The sequence below is a fragment of the Solea senegalensis genome, linkage group LG1 (assembly GCF_019176455.1).
Source record: "Solea senegalensis isolate Sse05_10M linkage group LG1, IFAPA_SoseM_1, whole genome shotgun sequence".
Lineage (NCBI taxonomy): Eukaryota > Metazoa > Chordata > Actinopteri > Pleuronectiformes > Soleidae > Solea > Solea senegalensis.
Window position 1 is genome coordinate 4,647,073 of NC_058021.1, and position 19,018 is coordinate 4,666,090.

Consider the following 19,018-nt stretch of genomic DNA (forward strand, 5'->3'; position numbering starts at 1 on the left):
TTCAAAACAAGTGTTTGCCCATTAACGTATTGTTAGAAGGGAAATAATATCAGAAGGATAGGGAAGATGACATAAAAGAAAATACCAAATTGTCTGTTGAAATTGAAAACTTTGGGTAGGAGTACTTATTGGAAGTTAATAAGAGGTGATCTTAGGATGGGAAATAAGTAGAAACTAAGACAAACAGGAACTTATTAAAATGCCTTAGTGTAGTTACATGGTCATGTTGAACCGTACTAACAAACAAAATGACTATTTGTCTTTTACCCACTAGATGGCAGTAAATCACCAGCATACTCGTTTGCCAACAGCTGGCAAAGCTCAAAGAAGTTATAGTCGTTTCAACTTCCGAAACACCAGGTGGCGGTAATGCGCCTCACGTGCAGGTTGTAATTGTCAAACACAAGAGGAAGTACTTTGGTCACGCCCTCGATGAACACAGTAGGATTTCCAAGATGGTGAGTAACATGTTATCATTTTATTTCAGTGAATAAATGTGTTTTACTGTATCATCAGCGCAAAAGCAAAGTTTATTACTGTTTAATTTCTGTTGAAATGTGATTATTATTCTGCGATGGAGGTTAGCAAAGTGGCTGAAAGTGTAACTGGCATGAATGTTAGCATGTAGCTCATCGTCTGTGCTGTCAGTAAACAGTATTCATGACATGAGAACGTTCAGTGTCTGTGGTTCTACGGTTTAAGACAGGTGGTTTTCAGTCTTTCTTTACGTCATTTTGAGTTTGAGGCGTGTTTTCATTGTTGTGATGTGTTTTAATGTCAGGGAACCCAAGTGAAAGATGTCATCATCAAGCCTGACGCTCCCAGTTTACTGATACTGGACAAACACGCAGACTACATCGCTGCCTACGGCTCCAAAAAAGATGACTACGTAAGTGTGTGTGTGTGTGTGGGTTGTATTGGTTACCACTTTCGGACCTTTTCTGGCAAAACACTGACACTGTCAAGACCAGTAGTCCTCATGGAGCCCAAATCCTGGTCCTGATGAGGCAGAACCACATTGGTGAAGTTTAGGGCTAAGATTTGAATTAGGGATGCATGAAATTATTGGTATGATATCAGTATCAGCAGATACTGGCTTTAAAATCTATCATTGGATATCGGCAAACACACCAAGATCTGCCAGTATGACTAATGATTACAACAGTAGGCCAAATAGGCTGCCATCTCCTTGACTTATATGCTGGTGCTCTCTACAACGATTTAAAAAAAAAATGTTTATTTTATTTTTATATTTATATCTACATGTCATTTCATTACAGAGGAGATTAAATGACATATGCAGTTGGACAAAGGCAAAAACATATATCTCGGTATTGGTTACTGGCCCAAACACTGGTTAGTTTAAGGTTAGGTTTGATAACATTTAGTTATTTTTTATTTTATGGTTCATAAAAATCTCTTGTTTTGTCCATATTTGGTTTATTACAGCGGTCTCACATTATGGATGACTTATTCTGTTAACCTTGTCACCATTACATTACAAATCTCTCTCTAGGTTGGTGTCACTTTAAAATTGTAAATGGCTAAACCTAAATTGTTTGTCATGCCTGATACATGATGCAATGTTGTCATTTGTATTCAGGCTTTCATTTATTGTCTGTATAAACTCTGGATAATATGCACTTATGATATGGTCAATATACAAATTAAAACCTAATCCATGAGTCGTCCTGTTTCCGCTGTCAATGTAGGAGTACACACTGTCTGAGTTCCTGAGGATGAGTGGTATCTACTGGGGGCTGACGGTGATGGACCTAATGGACCAGCTGCCTCGCATGAACCGCGATGAGATCATCGACTTCATCAAAGCTTGTCAGCATGAATGCGGCGGCATGAGCGCCAGCATTGGACATGACCCCCACCTGCTCTACACACTCAGTGCTGTCCAGGTGACTCCTAACACAGTCAACGTAAACGTGGACAGATTACTGAAACTAAAACATGTTCTAATTACCTTCCCCTGTTTTCAGTCATTTAAGTTTGTTTGTCTCTTTATCTGCTATATTGTTATGTTATTTTCTGAATAAACTCCCTGCAGAACATCTGGTTTCTGTATTTAATTTTTTTCTTATTGTGTTGATTGAAATTCACTTTATATTTTGAATTGCTTCCATAGATCTTGTGCTTATATGACAGTGTGGACGCGATAGATGTTGACAAAGTGGTGGAATATGTCAAAGGGCTGCAGCAGGAAGATGGCTCTTTTGCGGGAGACAAGTGGGGTAAGTTTACTTGGATTTGTCATTAGAAGTATAATAAATAAATACATTAAATTCAGTACAACAGGTTAAGTAGCAGAACAAGCTGTGCTCAGTTTATACTGTATTTTATATCAATATATATATATTACAAATTGCAAGTGCTCAAAAAACACAATTGTCTTCTTGATATTTTTTGTTTAAATTATGTTTGTAAACGTATGTTTGTTACTGTAATAAACTTTGTTTTAACAGGTGAAATAGACACAAGGTTTTCCTTCTGTGCTGTTGCTACACTCTCTTTACTGGTATTTATGATTTTGTTTCACAACTTTATCAACTACAGATATACCAAGATTGTAACTTAGAAATGTTTCTTGCTCTTCTGTTCTTTTAAGGGCAAGATGGACAAGATGAATGTTGACAAAGCTGTGGAGTTTGTATTATCCTGTATGAACTTTGATGGGGGTTTTGGTTGCAGGCCTGGTTCAGAGTCTCACGCTGGTCAGGTGAGTCTCCTGATGTGACAGTTGATTTTGGCTTTTTTTTTGTTAAAAATAAGAAAAGCAACAAGGTAAACCAAAAAGGCAAATGTTAGAAACCAGTTGATTTGTTGATAGTTCCTTCATAGTTCCAGGCCTGTAGTTAAGTATCCCACTTGAACAGTAATGAGACGAAATGCTCTTATTTTGAATAAAAACTCTAAATGTTCCCCCCTGTATGTCAGATTTACTGCTGCACTGGCTTCCTGTCGCTCACTGGGCAGCTTCACCAGGTGAACGCGGACCTGCTGGGCTGGTGGCTCTGCGAGAGGCAACTGTCTTCTGGAGGCCTTAATGGACGACCGGAGAAGGTTTGTGCTTGAAATATGAACTTTTGTTTCTTAGCCATCACCACCTGGTGTCAGGTGAACAGCAGCTTCCTCACTGGTGTCCTGCCATTGAAATGTAGCTGTCTTGTCTCCTTCAGAGGGCTTTATGTTCTCTATGTGTCCTCTACGCATAGTCAACGTGGCAGATAAAGGCATGTGGCCTTTGTTGAGCTGAGTTATGAGAGCATTAATGCTGTCACATTACTAAATATTAAAGGTAGTGTACACCCTGGACAGGTTGTTGGACCATTACATTATTACAGATCTGATTTTGTTTTATTATGACACACAACCACTGCAAAACACACTGCCCAGCCTGGAAAAAGTCATACCCTTGTTTTTTGCTTTGATTATGGCAACGACACAACATTTATTTCAATCCACTGTTGCATTAATGTTTCATCCCGATCTTGTATTGATGATGAGAGAGGCTGACCACTGTGTAAAGTCTTCTCCAGCACATCCCAGAGATTCTCAGTGGGGTTAAGTTGTATATTCTGGTGTCTTAATTCATGTGTGGAAGTGATGTCTCATTCTCTTCATATATTCCATTATGTTAATATGCTGCCGTTGAGAATAGTGTTCACACTGCGTGTCCCGTTTATTTTTGAGTTCCTATATTTCACATGTGACAAATCAAATGTGTAAAGATAGACGTAGAAAATATCTGTTGATAATAACATTGACATTATTGATGGATATTTTGTGTTCCTCTCAGCTTCCAGATGTATGCTACTCATGGTGGGTGTTGGCATCACTAAAAATCATTGGCAGGATTGACTGGATCGACAAGGCCAAGCTGCGAAGGTTTATTCTGGCCTGCCAGGATGAGGAGACGGGAGGTTTTGCAGATAGACCAGGAGACATGGTGAGCCGACAAACACAACTTAGATCTGTTCGCTGCTGGGGATAGAGAAAATATCTGACAACAAAATCTGTGTATTGTTTGAAGAGTAGGAAACAATTTTTGCTTCTGGTACAACAGTTTTTACAATTAAATATTCAAAAAAAAACCAGGACAATTTCTGTCTGACTCTATTTCAACATAGTTTTCCACCGTAGTAATAACTGCTGTCTTGGTCCTGGTTTAAAGCTTTTGTGTGTGAACATTTTAAATGTCTTTTACATTCAAATCATTGTTTTTCACACAATGTTGATTAGGTCTTGTTGATCAGCTTTACATGACTCTCTTTGTGTTTCTCAGTATAGTAGCGTTAGGCTGTCAGAAGGTGATTGGTTCAATGTCAAGACAAACCGAGGCAACAGAAAGTGAGACAGTCGCAAACCGGTTATAGTGTGACTAAAAACTCCAAGAAGAGCCAAAGAAAAGTTTAATGTGTGAATCCTACTGCTCCAAAAACCTGGATGTTCAGCAGTTTGACGGGATGAACATTTCTTTTCCCTCCACCGCTGCTCCATCTGCGTCAGGTCAAATAAAAGAGACGACATAGATATAATGTTAGTAGAGCTAAAGAACACGTCGTTTCAGTCCATGTGGAACAAACAGAGGCAGAATAATGAATAAATTACACCACATAGTTGCACTCTGCTATGACTGACACTGACTTTATAAAAATGGGTCTGAGACGAGCCACAACCTTCATGATGTTTCTCCATACTGAAAATATGTGCCTCAGTGTTCTCGTACAGTGTCATAACCACACGTCAGTGATGTTTGTTGGTATTCTTTTTATTTTTCTGTCCTTGTCCCCTCAGGTGGATCCTTTCCACACTCTGTTTGGAATCGCGGGTCTCTCCCTCCTCGGAGATGAACAGATCAAGCCGGTGAATCCGGTGCTGTGCATGCCTGAGGACGTTCTGCAGAGGGCAGGAGTGCAGCCGGACATCCTGAGCTAACACACTTCACCACACCGTCCCAAACATCACGACACACTCATACACACCATCCTGCTGAACTCACCAACTACCTCCACTGGACATTAAGAGCATGGGGAGGACGTGTCGCTCAGTGCAGTGTTAATGTTAGCGGGAGGCGACGGACACATTTTCAAATGCAGGCGTTGGACTCTAGTCTTAAAGGAAAATCATGGTTAGACGCTGTTCACATGTAGTGTCTGAAACACATGGAATAACTTTTGAAGTGTGATTATTTAAGATGCTTGCTGGTCATGCTCCTGTCGTTACTAAGTAACCTAAACATATGAACCGAGAAGACAATGAAGCAGCAGCGGTTTCCTCAGAGGGGTTTCGGTTACACTGGGCTAATGCGAAATTCAGATATCTGTTAAACTTTAGTGCAACGATGACCTGGGGGCCATTAAGTGGGTAGCTCGGTCAACAGAGCCTAATGAAGCCTAAAATTATATCATATGCCATCATGATATCGAAATAATGATCTTTAAGATGATATTTCATAGAATTTCAAAATAAAAGTGTGTGTTTTGATATGGAATGATAAAGAGTTCACAGGATAAACATATTTATGACGCAAAATTAATCTATTATTTTTCAAAAAGTACAGAAATGACTCGTTAACTTGGTATTAAGTGGTCGGCCACATGAAATTGAGTGGCTGCAAGTTTGAGGCCTCCTGCCTTAGATCCACTTTGAATCCATGACAAAGACTTAACTTTTTAAACAAAGGTTTTGAGAGAAGCAAACTTAACTGTCCTCATTAGCTATGACATGAAAGGATCTGAAAAGCAGTAGGTGTTATCTTTAGTTCTCCGTATATGAGAAACAAGAGGAACAAATCTGCGTACTCAACTGTTAGCGTAGCTGTTAGTTCCACATGAGTGAAGCGACAGAGCACAGATGAGCAACGTAACCAGAGACCAACCTCCTGTGACTACTAACAAGTTTAATAATAAATAATATTGTCACTTTTGTGTGTGCAGGCAGGAGGCAAAGAATATACAAATATCATGTCATGTAATATTCATTCAAAGTTGTTTTTTTTTAAAAGAGTGTAAACAGGAAGTGAGTTCTCTCCTCTGCAGTTGTTTGCTTAGTTGCAGAAAGAACTACTAACGAGAAAAAACAATGATCGATCCTTAGATGAAGGATTTCTGTTGTGAGAGTTGAGACAGAAGCTTTTCATTTACAGGAAGTGAATGCGAGTAACAGCTGTTTCTGCCCGTCCAGGCTGAAAACACAGGCCCGAAGTTTTCATACTAAAACATAGCCAGTAACTTTCCTGTTTTCAGAAATGTCAGGGGGATGTGGATTCCAGGCATTTCTGTAGCAGAATTTGTGCATTTTTAAATGAAAACAGAATAAATGGCTGTAGCCTCAGTCTCCTAAAACAAGGACCTGTGGAGCTGAGTGTCATGTTCATGACTTTATAGTCCAAAAGTTGAGTTATTTTCATCTTGCTGCACTGTGTATGCACCCAGAAAGGAACTGCAACACATTTGTGATCATGCTCGTCATGTGTTTATGCATGAAATAAGATGCTACATGTGAACAGCCTGTAGTTGAAGCCTCAACATCCTGTTGTTTCCATCAAGTCAGGTATGTTGGTTTTTGCTGTTGGAAAAAAGGGGTTTTCAAAACCCCAGAAATCATTGAAGAACAACTCGTTTACTTGTCTTCTCCAAGTCAATTTAAAGAAAAACAACTGGAAGTGACGTTTTTCAGCCTCTGATCTCCTTATTTCTTGCACTCGTGTTCTATTTGTTATCTACTTAGTGAATTAGTTTGTTTTATATTTAAATTCATAATATGTCTGCAGTCAAACCAACACTGAGCTCACAAGTGGAGATACCACACGGTTAATTTTTGAAATGAAGCCAGTTCAGCTCCTGCTCTGCATTAAAATAACCACTCAGACCGTGTTATCATTGTGCCAAGCCTTAAAGAGAGCAGACAGCCATGGTTGGAACATCTGGCAGTGTCTTCCCTCGCCCAGCATATTTATTTTTGTCTTCTCTCAAGGCTCAGCTTCACTGCTTATTTAAATCCATGTTACTCACTTCAGCTTTCTATTGCACCTGCTGGCACATTTGCCTCCGCCGTGTTTAAAATTGTAAGAAATATCTTAAGTAGACGTGAGGGCTGCACAGTGATGTAGTGGTTAGCAGTGCAGCAAGAAGGTTCAGAGTTTGCCTCCCGGTTTGACCGGAGTTTGCATGTTCTTCCTCAGAGTGTTGAAGTTGAGTCCATTAAGACATTATGACTAAATCGGAGTTCAGTTGACCCATTTTTGGGGCCCGGTCGGAACAAGGGCCTCTCTGCCTCCAGTTTCCTTCCACAGTATAAAAACATGCAGATTTAGGGATTAGGCAGATAGGACAGGGTCTAGCGGACTATTAGGTGTGAAACAACCTTTGTCTCTATGTGGCCCTGTGATGGACTGGCCCTGTGACCCTCGTTTGGAGAATAAAGCGGTTGAAGAAGACAGGGTGCTGTCCATGTCCGAGTCCTCACTGCTTCATTCAGAATAGAGTAGAGGCCAACCGATTAATCCAAAAACGAAGATTATTATTTTCAATAAACAAAAAGTAACTTTTTCATCCAAATATTAGTATTCCAGTGTTGGTCCTGTGATAAACTGGTTTAAGGTGGAAATGCCAGCTGTGTTTGGCTTCATCTACCCCTGTGTGAACCTCAAAGAGAGAAGAATTAGGGGATTGGGTAGTGAGGATGAGGATGAAGGAGAACTTTGAACTGTGATAAAATAGGCTGAAGAGATGAGAAAGCAGTTGGTTGGAGAACTTGTGATGAAGATCTTCAAACTGTGATGAACTTCAAGCCTGCCAGAAGTTATTATCGTCATCATTATTACAATAATAAGATGAAGAGGAGTGAGGAATGGAAGTTCACCAGTTGTTGAACAGCTGAACAACTGGTATCTTATTGCTGCCGGGCTGATGTCATCTTGCTGAACACATGTTTATTTTTCCTGTTGTTATAGACCGTAAATAAATGGCACGTTAACGCGTCGCAACTTGTTTCTCTTTTTCACAAACCTGGTCTTAGTGTAGTTGCATTTTTCTGTGCTAAAACGTGTCAATTTGTCCGTTGTGGAAAAAGACTTACCTCGACTAAGACGACAAAAAAAAAAAAAACTTGTATTGCACTTATGACTTGCACTTCATAGTTTGTTCTACTTGAAGCTCTTACTTACTTCTAGCTCTTATTTGTACCCAAATGTTTAAATGCACTTTTGTAAGTCGCTTTGGATAAAAGCGTCTGCTAAATGACATGTAATGTAATGTAATGTAATATAAAAATATAGTGTAAGAATAGAAATATGAGCATAAATTAGCACCTACTAATGTACATACAGACAGAAGTAAGAAAGTAAAGCTCTATTTATGTGGCACACCTTAAGAATAGAATATCTTTAATTGTCATTGCAAAGTACAACGAAATTGAGGTAGAAACCCTCACATCAGTGCAAAAAGGTATAAGAGACAGACAACAGGCTCATAAGATAAAAACTGTATAAAGTAAAAATCATTAAAAAATATGTGTTCATCAGCATATTTTGGCATTTTTCAATGCAATGATGGCTCTGGGATAAACAGTCTGTTTATTTTACTGTGGATGGACTTGAGCCGTCTCCCTCAGCTGATGATCAGGGTGGGATGATGCTGTGGGCCCTCTTAAGGCAGCGGCTGTTGTATACTGTATATCCTACAGGGATGGGAAAGGACATTCCCATCAGTGTTAAAGACCCTCTGGAGCCCTTTCCTTTCAGCAGCGGTGCAGCTGCTGAACCACAGTGTGACTCAGCACCGACTCGATGGAGCTCCGGTAAAAGAAATTCTTTATAAGAATCCTTGGAAAATACAGTCTCTATTGGGCCTTTTTTTGTAGTGCTGTTGTGTTTACTGTCCAGGTCAGGTCCTCTGTGACGTGGGTGACCAGGAACCTGAATTCTGAGATCCCTCTCCATTTATGCATATGATTAGCTCCTTGGTTTTGGATGTGTTGAGGATCAGGTTGTTCCCTGCACACCATGCTGCCATCTGCTGAATCTCCTCCCTGTCATCCTCCTTAAGACCACTAGATGGCAGCCTTACCATTTTAAATCCACTGTATAGCAATTCAAAAGCAAACCGTCTACTAATATGAGCGGTACCTTACAGAAAGATATATCAATAACTCAATCTAATGGAAATAATGACACAAGTTATAATTAATCTGTTGTTTGTAAATTTGATAATCATATTTTTTTTGTCATTAAGTCACTGTGGGTGGTTCTTCATATTCTGTTGTTGATTTTTCATGATTAGTGCAACCACCACGGTTCTCAAACTGTGGTATGTGTACCACCGGTGGTACATGAGCTTGCTCTGGTGGTTTCTTGGAGGAAAATTCTGAAAAACTGTTCTCCTGTATGGGAATTTTGACCACAGTGTGTAGAAAATGAAACAAAACAAAGCAATATATTGAATATTAATAATTAGAGTCACCTTATTTCTCACTCCATCTTAATCTAATTTCAGTGTGTGAAGCATATGTGAGGAGCAGGAGGATGATGAAAGAGCAAATTATCTTATAATTCGAGACTCAATATTTGAGCAAAGTTAGAGCAATGTTTGGGAACAACTGCTCTATACTTAATAATCAATTTATTGTGTATTTTGTCAATTATAAAATAGGATACTCCAAAACAGGGTCAGCTTTATATTATATAGTGATATTTTTGCTTATGTGAGCAGCTTGTACTTAAAGTAAAAGTATCAGTGAATAAACTGATAGTCAATTTTTATTTTATTAATCTTTTTACCTATTCTTGTGCCTTGAAGGCTGTGTAGAAATATCACTGTTACTCCAGAGATTGTCACAGCTGATGCCGTGTGAGGGATGATGTTTCATTGTTGCAGCTGTGACTCTAATAACGGAGCAGAAGCCAAGACTGATGTTCTCTGTTGGAGTAATTAAAAAGGCAGATCATTCTCATCTACCTGTTTTCACCTCCATGTAATAAAGAGCAGGAGTGTCTCTGATACGACACTTTATACCTTTATACAATTATAACTATTACTTTCATAAAATGTCACACTGATGACACGATAACAGCAATAACTGAGTGTAACATTATTACTTCCATGCATTAATTACGGCATCAGTCGTCGGTGTGTCAGAGGCAAACTTTTTCAAATGTTAAACATTTAAAAAATCTAATACAAAATGTGTTTAAATATAAACCCCACAAAGTGAAATGTTCTTTATTCATAGGAATAAATGAGTTACAAATGAACAATATTTAACATATTAATATGCAACAATATGACTAACTAAGTCACCTTTTGTTCATCCACAGCCTCCAGGCATGAGCACATTCTGAGACCGTGTGTTCCCACCTCTTCTTCACAGGAGCAAAACAAACCCAGAGGCTGAAAGAGACAACAACAATTATGTAAAAATGACCATTCGCTGTAATATCGCAAATCATACCACCGCAATCGAAATTTCAGTCAAAATAATCGCAGTTAGATATTTACGCTATTTATTATTGTAAAAATTGATTTACTAGGTGGCGCTATGATGATTTCTGTCCAGGTCTCTTGTCTCAGTTTTGTGCAGATTGGTCAATGCATGGCAGTTAGAGGCCACTTCCTGTTTTATGGCAAATGGTTGAAATTTGCTAAAATTCCGATGGTTGCTGGGGCCACGCCCTTTTTGATGTGCAAGACCTAGTGATAACTGTTCATCTTTGATGTGTCTAGTATAATTTGGAGCATTTTTTAAAAATGTTGCTACAAGTTGACGCCATGCTCCCAATTGACTTTTTTGTTCGTCTTGGGCCGTGACATGTTTCCACCTAGTTTCATTTAATTTGGTGCAACTTTCAGCTTTGTCCTACCGGGTTTCACTTTTGGGAGGCGCTGCCGGTTTTTGCCCGTTTTCACAGACGTTTAGTGCCTCAAAAATACATTTCAGGAATCCCAATTGGACCTCGCACCACTGTGTGAGTGCACGGGACTAAATGAAATAAAATAAAATAGAAAACGTTGACAGAGGTTGTGGTCCAGGGCTTCTGGATGCATCGACTTGTTTAGTAATAACAAACACCTGCTGATACAGGGTTCAGGGTGGGGGGCGGGGGTTGCTGCCCCTGACAAAAACCTTTATTTCTGCCATTTGAATTTGAAAACCGTGTGATATTCTCAGTGCAGCGTGAACCTGCAGCCGCCTCATGACTTCTTGTATTTATTTATGTATTTATGTAGTCAATGGGGGAGCAGTAATCTGTGGGCCCCTGCCGTTTGGGCAGAGACAGCCATAGCGGTTGTTAGGCGACTGGGAAACCCCACTGGCTCTCATTAGTAAAGGAAGAGAGAGATGAAGAGGGAGAGAGAAGTTGGAGGGAAGAAGAACAGGAACGTGTGGAAAAGAGATAAAGGCCGAGGGACAGACAGAGGGAAACAAATGGAAAGATCACAGCTTTCACCTCTCAGTCTTGTTTGTTTGCAATCCGTTTTTCCTGCCTCCCCCTTCCTCTCACTTCTGTCTCCCTCTTGTTATCGCTGGGCACAAAATACCATGGATTAGTTGAGGCCACGTGGGCTACAGCCGAGTGCTGCTGAGCCACAGGCAGAGCAGACAATCACTTAATAAATATTTAATTTAACCACTGCAGTGCTGTGTGTGACCGTGGAGATGACTCGGGGGGGTCGACACTCTCTGACAGGAAACCCGGGGAAAGATTGTTTTACTCAGAATCCCTAATTTACCTCATACCGTTCAGAGGTGGAGGTTTTTTATTTATTTTATTTAATTTATTTTCATAAATCCATCACTATGTCCACATTTGAGGACATATTCTTTGTTTACCACGTCCACTGTTACGTGCCGTCCCTGCGAGATGGGGAAAGATTTATTTTTTCACATTTTGTCTCTTTCAAGGTGGACACCTCTTATTTAGAGGTCAAGGCAATAAAAAAAAAAAGTGTTTTAATATGTCCTCAACTAAAAATATGTGTCTACATCAAATGCGATATTGAAAAACCTCCCCAAACAAAAGTCACGTGTACATGAAGGAAGTACACGTGACTTCCTGGGACCTTCAGATTGTTGTTTTGGCATGGAGGACAGGTGCGACAAAAAAGACACGACAATTTGTACGAGTTCTTATTATTGTTTTTCCTCTAAATGAATTGCGACCCAATCAGACCTGGTGAAAATTAACGTCTGAAAGTGGTTTGGTGAAAAAGGGTGGAAAATTGGAAGAGGGAGGGGCTAACAGAACAAAAACCCCACACCTTTTATTAGGTTTAAAAAATAATAATAAAAGGTTTCACGAACTGTGCATGAACGAAAGTTGGTACACGTGTTAATCGTGTCAGGACGGTCCAAAAAGTCAATGAAGACTGTCTTAAGTCCTACAGGAAGAAAACAGATATTTTTATGGCGATATTAATTGTTATTGGTCAATTAGATTTGACGGCTCCAGATTAAATATTCATTACATTTTTAGCGACATTTACTGACATGCACAACCTGATTCCAGCCTTACTCTAACCTGACCCGACCATTATCTGACTGTTGCACTGTGAACAGAGTTGTTTTCTTCATTCATTTGATAGTTCCATTTCCTGTCAGACAGATGGAACAAAATGTCCATAAACGCAGATTGAAGGTGACAATTAGATTATCATCCTGGGGCCTGACACTTCATTTTAGTCATAGTCCAATTTACAATGTGAATATAAATGAATCTTGTGTTTTTAAGATGAACCCTTACATGCACTAACAGAATGACGCTGTACCCAAGGACACATGGTAATTAGATTTCCCTTTATGCCTCTTTTCAGTGGCAGGGGAGACGAATCTGTCATATTGTCTCAGAATGATTTATCCTGGAAGCGGAGAGGAACATGGGACCAGAGTTAATCCACTCATTCTGTAGCTGGAGGCGATTTGATATGTGAGTATACGCACAGGTCACTGTGAGACTACAGCACCACAGTGACTTCACTACCTGACTCATTTAACAACCATCGAAAACGTACATTACGTTATTGACAATAGTCCAATAATTTGTGTATCCATGACTTTGAGTTTCTGTTGTTGTGTTTTTATGTTATAGTTATGTTATCATTTTGCCTCTGTTTAGTCTTTATGAACTGAAACGATGTCACTGGATTTGCATGTTGCGTTTTCCAGCTGATAATGGTTGCCGTCATTAAATATGAGACATGACTGAGGGAGTGTTTGTGTGGATACAGCAGCAGCGCAGGGGAAACTACTGAATTCACTCCTGAAACTTTGTAGTCACTTCCTGTGTGCAGGGCGGGAATGACTGCGGGCGACGCAAGATCCCCACTCTTTACACAGGTGTAAGTACTAGTTGCTTAAAGGTTCGGTGTAAAACATTGAGATTTATTGGCAGGAAGTGAATATATGACAACTGTTTGGTTTTCATAGCCTGAGAATAAGTCTTTTGTTATGTACTTCAGTAATCGCTCCTACTTTGTTATATAAGTTCTAGAAGAAAACAACACTGTCCATTATCCCATCATACATACAAAAACAAAAAAAAAAATTCAGATGCTAAATTGAAAGCTCCAGAATAATAAAAAAAAACCTAAGTAATGGACAATGTGGAGATAAAATAAATTTGGGCTTCATACCACAGAAAGAAATATGAGATTTTTCAGTCAAAGCTTTGGTGAGATGTTTGATATGTGGCTTTTTTCCAGTTTAGGAAACAAAAAGTATATTTGTTTATGGGGCATAAATCAAGAAAATTGTATTATTTTTATTCCATTTATTTTCAGTACTTCATTTCATATTTATATAGCACTGTGTATTTCCCCCTCCTTAACCACGCAGGCTCTGTTTTGATTAACTCTTGTTTCATTTGTAAAAATCCCTAGCCCTGTATTAATTGACAGCGTATTTGATTTCAAATTCTCTGCTGTTTTTGTGTCAGAACGTGCTGTGAAGAGCGACTTTGCTCCATCACCGGTAGCAGCAGTCTTTTTCTTTGTGTCTGTCAGCAGAGGAGGAGGAGTTTCAGGCTCTGACAGGCTTTCTTCTTTCTTGCTTCTCTGGACTCGAGCCGAAGAACCAGACCAACACTGACCGTTCTCACCAAGCAAAAGCATGCAGGGCCTCAGAAAGTGAAATCAGAGCCCAGTTTCACAGTGTGGTGTCCAGTATTTTGAGACAAAGGCTCTTGAGAGAGGAAGTCTCTGCACATTTTCACCAATATCACACAAGAAAATCTAACCTGAAAGAACCTTTTTCTTAAAGTACCTCTGCAGTCCTGGAGTCTACATCTTCACACTTACGCCACGAGGTAAATAAAGCACACAGCAGTTTTAAAAATGCAATTAGGCTTTGACCTTTTTTTTTTTTATTTTATTATCTCTGCCTACGTTCTTTTCTCACACACATTTAATTCCTGCAGGAACATTTTCTCCTGCGCTGTGTTCGGATCCGGTGCGTCTCTCCTCACTGCAGGTAATTATTCACAAAGCCTTCAGCAGAGGCTCCACAAAGAGTGAAGTCATGTGATCCTCTGCAGTCTGGAGTTTTCCGGCTCAGGGCTGATTAACGGTGCTCGCGATGAACGATGAGGGAACTAGAAATATGAACTGTAAAGGGGTCATGGGGTATTTGTGACTCTCGGTTAGTTATTGTATTTATTGTTATTAAATATAATTTATTATAACCATACAGCCGGGCCACGCGGTGGAGTAGTGGCTAGTGCAGCAAAAAGACTAGGGTTCATGACCTGACCAGACGGAGGGCCTTTCTGTCTGAAGTTTGCAGGTTTTCTCTGGATTCTCCAGTTAACTGAGCATAATGTGAGAGCGAATGGTTGCTTGTCTCTGTATGTTGGTCCTGCGAGGATCAGGACCAAGGTGACCTGGGCCCCGTGGCCCTCATGTGTGAGGATAAAGCGGTAGACAGTGTATGAATGAATGAATAACCATAGAGCCGTTGCTAGTTGAGTATCCAGTTGTTAGGAAAACATGTTATTGTACAGACTGAGACTAGTTTCAAGGTTGGCTCCAAGAGAAAAGCTATTGCGTTCATTCCTCACCACCAAGATCCCAGTCAGAGCGTTGTGTAAGCCAAAATATACAGTAGATAAGCATGAAGTCAGAGTAGACAGATGATTAAATGTGTCTATGCCTGTTTTAATGTTGCATCTGGTCTCCTTGGCCAAGTATATTCAAATAAATTACAACTTCACGCACCACACACTCCAGGACCTTGACAAAACTGAGTAAAATAGCTCTCCTTTAACTGTACAAATTCACACGTCATCGCTTCTGAAGTCAACGGAACCGAACGTTTGAATGTCCCGCTTTAAGTTGTTTCATATACGTGCTATATATATATAGATATATATCTATATATATATAGATATATATACACGGTATTTATATATATATATATATATATATATATATATATGGTAGGAGGAGGAGAAGAAGAAGGAGTGTTGACATGCTGTGAAATGATCACAGGTCAAGAAAAAAGATGTTGTACACAACATTCCAGTGTTGCAATGCTATATATACATAGATATATATATATCTATGTATATATGTATATATATATATATATATATATATATATATATATATATATATATATATATATATATATATATATATATATATATACATATATATATATACATATATATAAACATAACCAGTAACTTTATTTGCCTTAAATAACCCTTGGGTTACAGACTAAATGTGTTCAGTAATGGAATGCTTGAGATTTCTGCACCACAAGTGGATAAAACACTAGCGCACTGTTTTTGTAAGTGACATAAATTTGCATCAGAAACTACATACACTCAATGGCCTCTTTATTAGGTACAGGGCATCTAATGAAGTGGTTCTTCTGCTCCTGTAGCTCGTCTGCTTTAAGGCCTGATGAGCTGGATGTACAGTATCTTCCTCATACTTTGGCTTTAATGAGTGGTTATTTGAGTTATTGTTGTTTCATCATTATCCTCTGACCTCTGGCATCAACAAAGCATTTTCACCAGGAGAGCTGGATTTTTTTCTCTTTTTTTCCCCAGACTATTTTCTGTAAACATTTCTGTAGAGATGGTTGTGTGTGAAAATCCCAGTAGATCTTTTTGTTTTTGAAATACTCAGGCCAGCCAACATTCAAAGTCACTTAAATCAACTATCTTAAAGAAGGTTGCGTCGAATGCACTACACAAACCTAAACCGGCTATGTGACGCGCGACAGAAGAAGAAGACGAAGCGTGTTTTCATCTACGGGGTGTTGCCATAACAGCTTTTCAGAGGATAACTCTGTATCGCAGGTGAAACAGCGAGGGAGTATCATCCACAGTCTTTTAATCTTCCACAGGTAATTTCAGATGCTTGCTCTGCAGATGACCTTGATGTTCTCCCTCTGAATGGGGTGAGCAGTCTCCACAGAGAGTTTTAATCCGTGCTGTGGCACACTCAGAGTTTGAGGATTACTTTTTTTTTTTTTCCCATGCACTGTTTGAAAAGCTTTAAAAGAGGCGAGTCAAAGAGAGAGAGAGATTTGGTGATAACCCCAAACAGAGGTATTGATTTTGTGAGAGGACCTGCTGCACACAAGGCAAGATTCAAAAGAAAAATCTCCTGAAAAGGTTTAATCAGTGCGCTGACAAACAGTGATGTGTACCAGCAGCAGACCTGTTTGTCTACTGTATGTGTGTGTGTTTGCATCAGTGCATTCATGCTTGTTACCTAATCAGTGATCACAGATTCAAATTTCAAATGTTTTTGTTTTTGTTTGTAAGATTGGTTTCTTTCATTTTCAAACCCAACTGGACGTGCTTTTTCCTGCAAATGCCATGTCATGTGTGAGCAGACTGCAGCTGAACCCAATTACAACCTTGTGTACGGGCAAAGGCAGCGCCTGAATATCGATGGAGAACACAGGACACAGGACACAGCACAGAGGACACAGGACAGAGGACAGAGGACACAGGACACAGGACACAGGAACTTTCTGCATGGAGTTTGCATGTTTCCTCCTAAAACCTACAGATTTGGGGATTAGGTAAATTGGACCCTCTAAATTGACCGTAAGTGTGAGTGTGAGCGTGGATGGTTGTTTGTCTCTATATGTCCCTGTGATGGACTGGCGTCCTGTCTAGGATGTGACCCCACCTATCGCCCTATATGTCAGCTAAGATTGGCACAGCGAGCCTCATGTGGAGGATAAAGCAAGCAAATATGTCGTATCTTGCTCTCTTTGTATGTTTTTCTGTTTTGCTTTTACAAATCCATGTTATTTTCTGAAAGATGTATTCTATTCTATTCTATTCTATTCTATTCTATTCTATTCTATTCTATTCTATTCTATTTTTATTTTATTTTATTCTATGTTAGACACAGTAATACTATGCAGTTTCCATGAACTAGTTTTCCATCAGTTTGATACTTTCACATGAAACTGTATGGAAATAAGAAAAGGTAATTATCGTATCATTATTGTTGAAATTCATGTTCAACACACTTTTCCCCATTGTTCTTAAGTTATTACTTGGTGATTACTATAGAAGTAATTATGATATTATACCATAGTATCGCGTCCCTTTTACAGAATGTTTATCACAACATTTCCATTTTGTTAAGGAGTTTTCTATAAATGTATTTGATTGTCACACATTTAGCTCCTTCACAGGAACATGGACAGACCAGAGTAAAGTTCACTTATTTTTCACATTTCATTTTCATTGCAATGGTTTGTTTTTGTGTCTGTAAGATAATTAACGAGTTGATTTTTTTTAAATACTCCTTTTAGCTTCATCACCATCCCTGTCGTGCAGCATGAACACAATTAGAATCAAGTTACGGGTTGGATTTAAAGAAAACTGGCAAACATTAATTTTGTTGAAACGAGCATAAATACCGTGCTGAATCGTGTGTCATAGCAAACTTATCAAGAAGTCAGGGGCTATTTAGTCGCTCAGCTAAGAACAGGAATCCCCTCGTCTTTAAAGTTGGCAGATTTAAAAATGCTCAGGAGGAAAATTAGATGGAATTGAGAATGAATCACTCACTCTCTTCTGTATTGTCATAGAATAGAATAGAATAGAATAGAAATACTTTATTTCTATTGTATTCTATTCATTCTCTTCTGGCACACATCATTAGGATGAATTAAAAACAAATGTTCTGGTGAAACTGCTGATGACAGAATGGCATCGTTGTAGTATTTGTTACTTTCTGCTGTGGTTCTGGGTGAACGTTAAACAATCATGTCTAAAGGCAGAAGGCAACCAGGAAGAAAAGTAATTATTTTCAGGAAAAAACAACAACTTTGACAGTCTTGTTGTGACTCTCCACACAACTGCAATAAAGAGGACAGAAAATGTGCAGTGTGGGATCTGTTCTATAGGAGTGTTGTGGGAATATTATACGATGCACAGTAAAATATTATAAAGTACAACATAGTCGTTAAAAACACCGATGGCAGCACGTAGTGAGTGGCTTTCCTGGTCACTTTACAATCTCTGTGAACTTGATGGTGTGAGTTGGATTGTTACTTCACCCCACGGAGTGGGAGTGAACTACTGTTTTCGGTGGCTCTGTGTGTCTGTCTGTCTGTCTGTCTGTCTGTCTGTGCTTCCAAAGATGCACAGTTTTTTACAAATGAGTTACAGACTGAAATTAAAAAACCCAGAGAGTTTCTGGCCAGAACATGAGGGGATCGTTCTCTGTTATTATCATGTTTTTCAAAAGAATAATTAACCAAATTTATTCTAGGGCCCATAGGCGATGACAACATTTCTGGAATCTTGATGGTATTAATTGAGATTTTTCTATTTCTTCTTCTAATATTAATAATGATTTCCAGCAGGCAAAATAAATCATATAAAAACATATCTTTTTCGACAGGCTTTTAGCTCTAGGTGAATTGTGATGTATTTTTTTTGCAGAATTCAAATGCAGACACTGAAAGGAGAACGGTTAAAGCCAGATTTATTGCGTTGAGGCCTTTGTGGACGGCATGCCACTGGTTGACG

The 19,018-nt window shown here is 39.1% G+C and overlaps 1 protein-coding gene and 1 long non-coding RNA gene across 2 annotated transcripts; both read left to right on the top strand.

The window, feature by feature from the left end:
* Positions 1–311: 311 nt before the first annotated feature.
* Positions 312–7,994, top strand: rabggtb (Rab geranylgeranyltransferase subunit beta). Its single transcript, XM_044024560.1, has 9 exons — positions 312–458; positions 782–889; positions 1,713–1,910; positions 2,138–2,243; positions 2,475–2,527; positions 2,618–2,728; positions 2,947–3,072; positions 3,809–3,958; positions 4,807–7,994. The coding sequence occupies exons 1-9, from the start codon at positions 456–458 to the stop codon at positions 4,945–4,947; spliced, it is 996 nt and encodes a 331-aa protein (XP_043880495.1). The 5' UTR covers positions 312–455; the 3' UTR covers positions 4,948–7,994.
* Positions 7,995–12,837: 4,843 nt separating this feature from the next.
* On the top strand, positions 12,838–16,960 carry LOC122768515. The gene is made up of 4 exons (XR_006360313.1): positions 12,838–12,934; positions 14,013–14,311; positions 14,423–14,475; positions 16,855–16,960. It is a non-coding gene; the product is annotated as an uncharacterized LOC122768515 (long non-coding RNA).
* Positions 16,961–19,018: the final 2,058 nt, after the last annotated feature.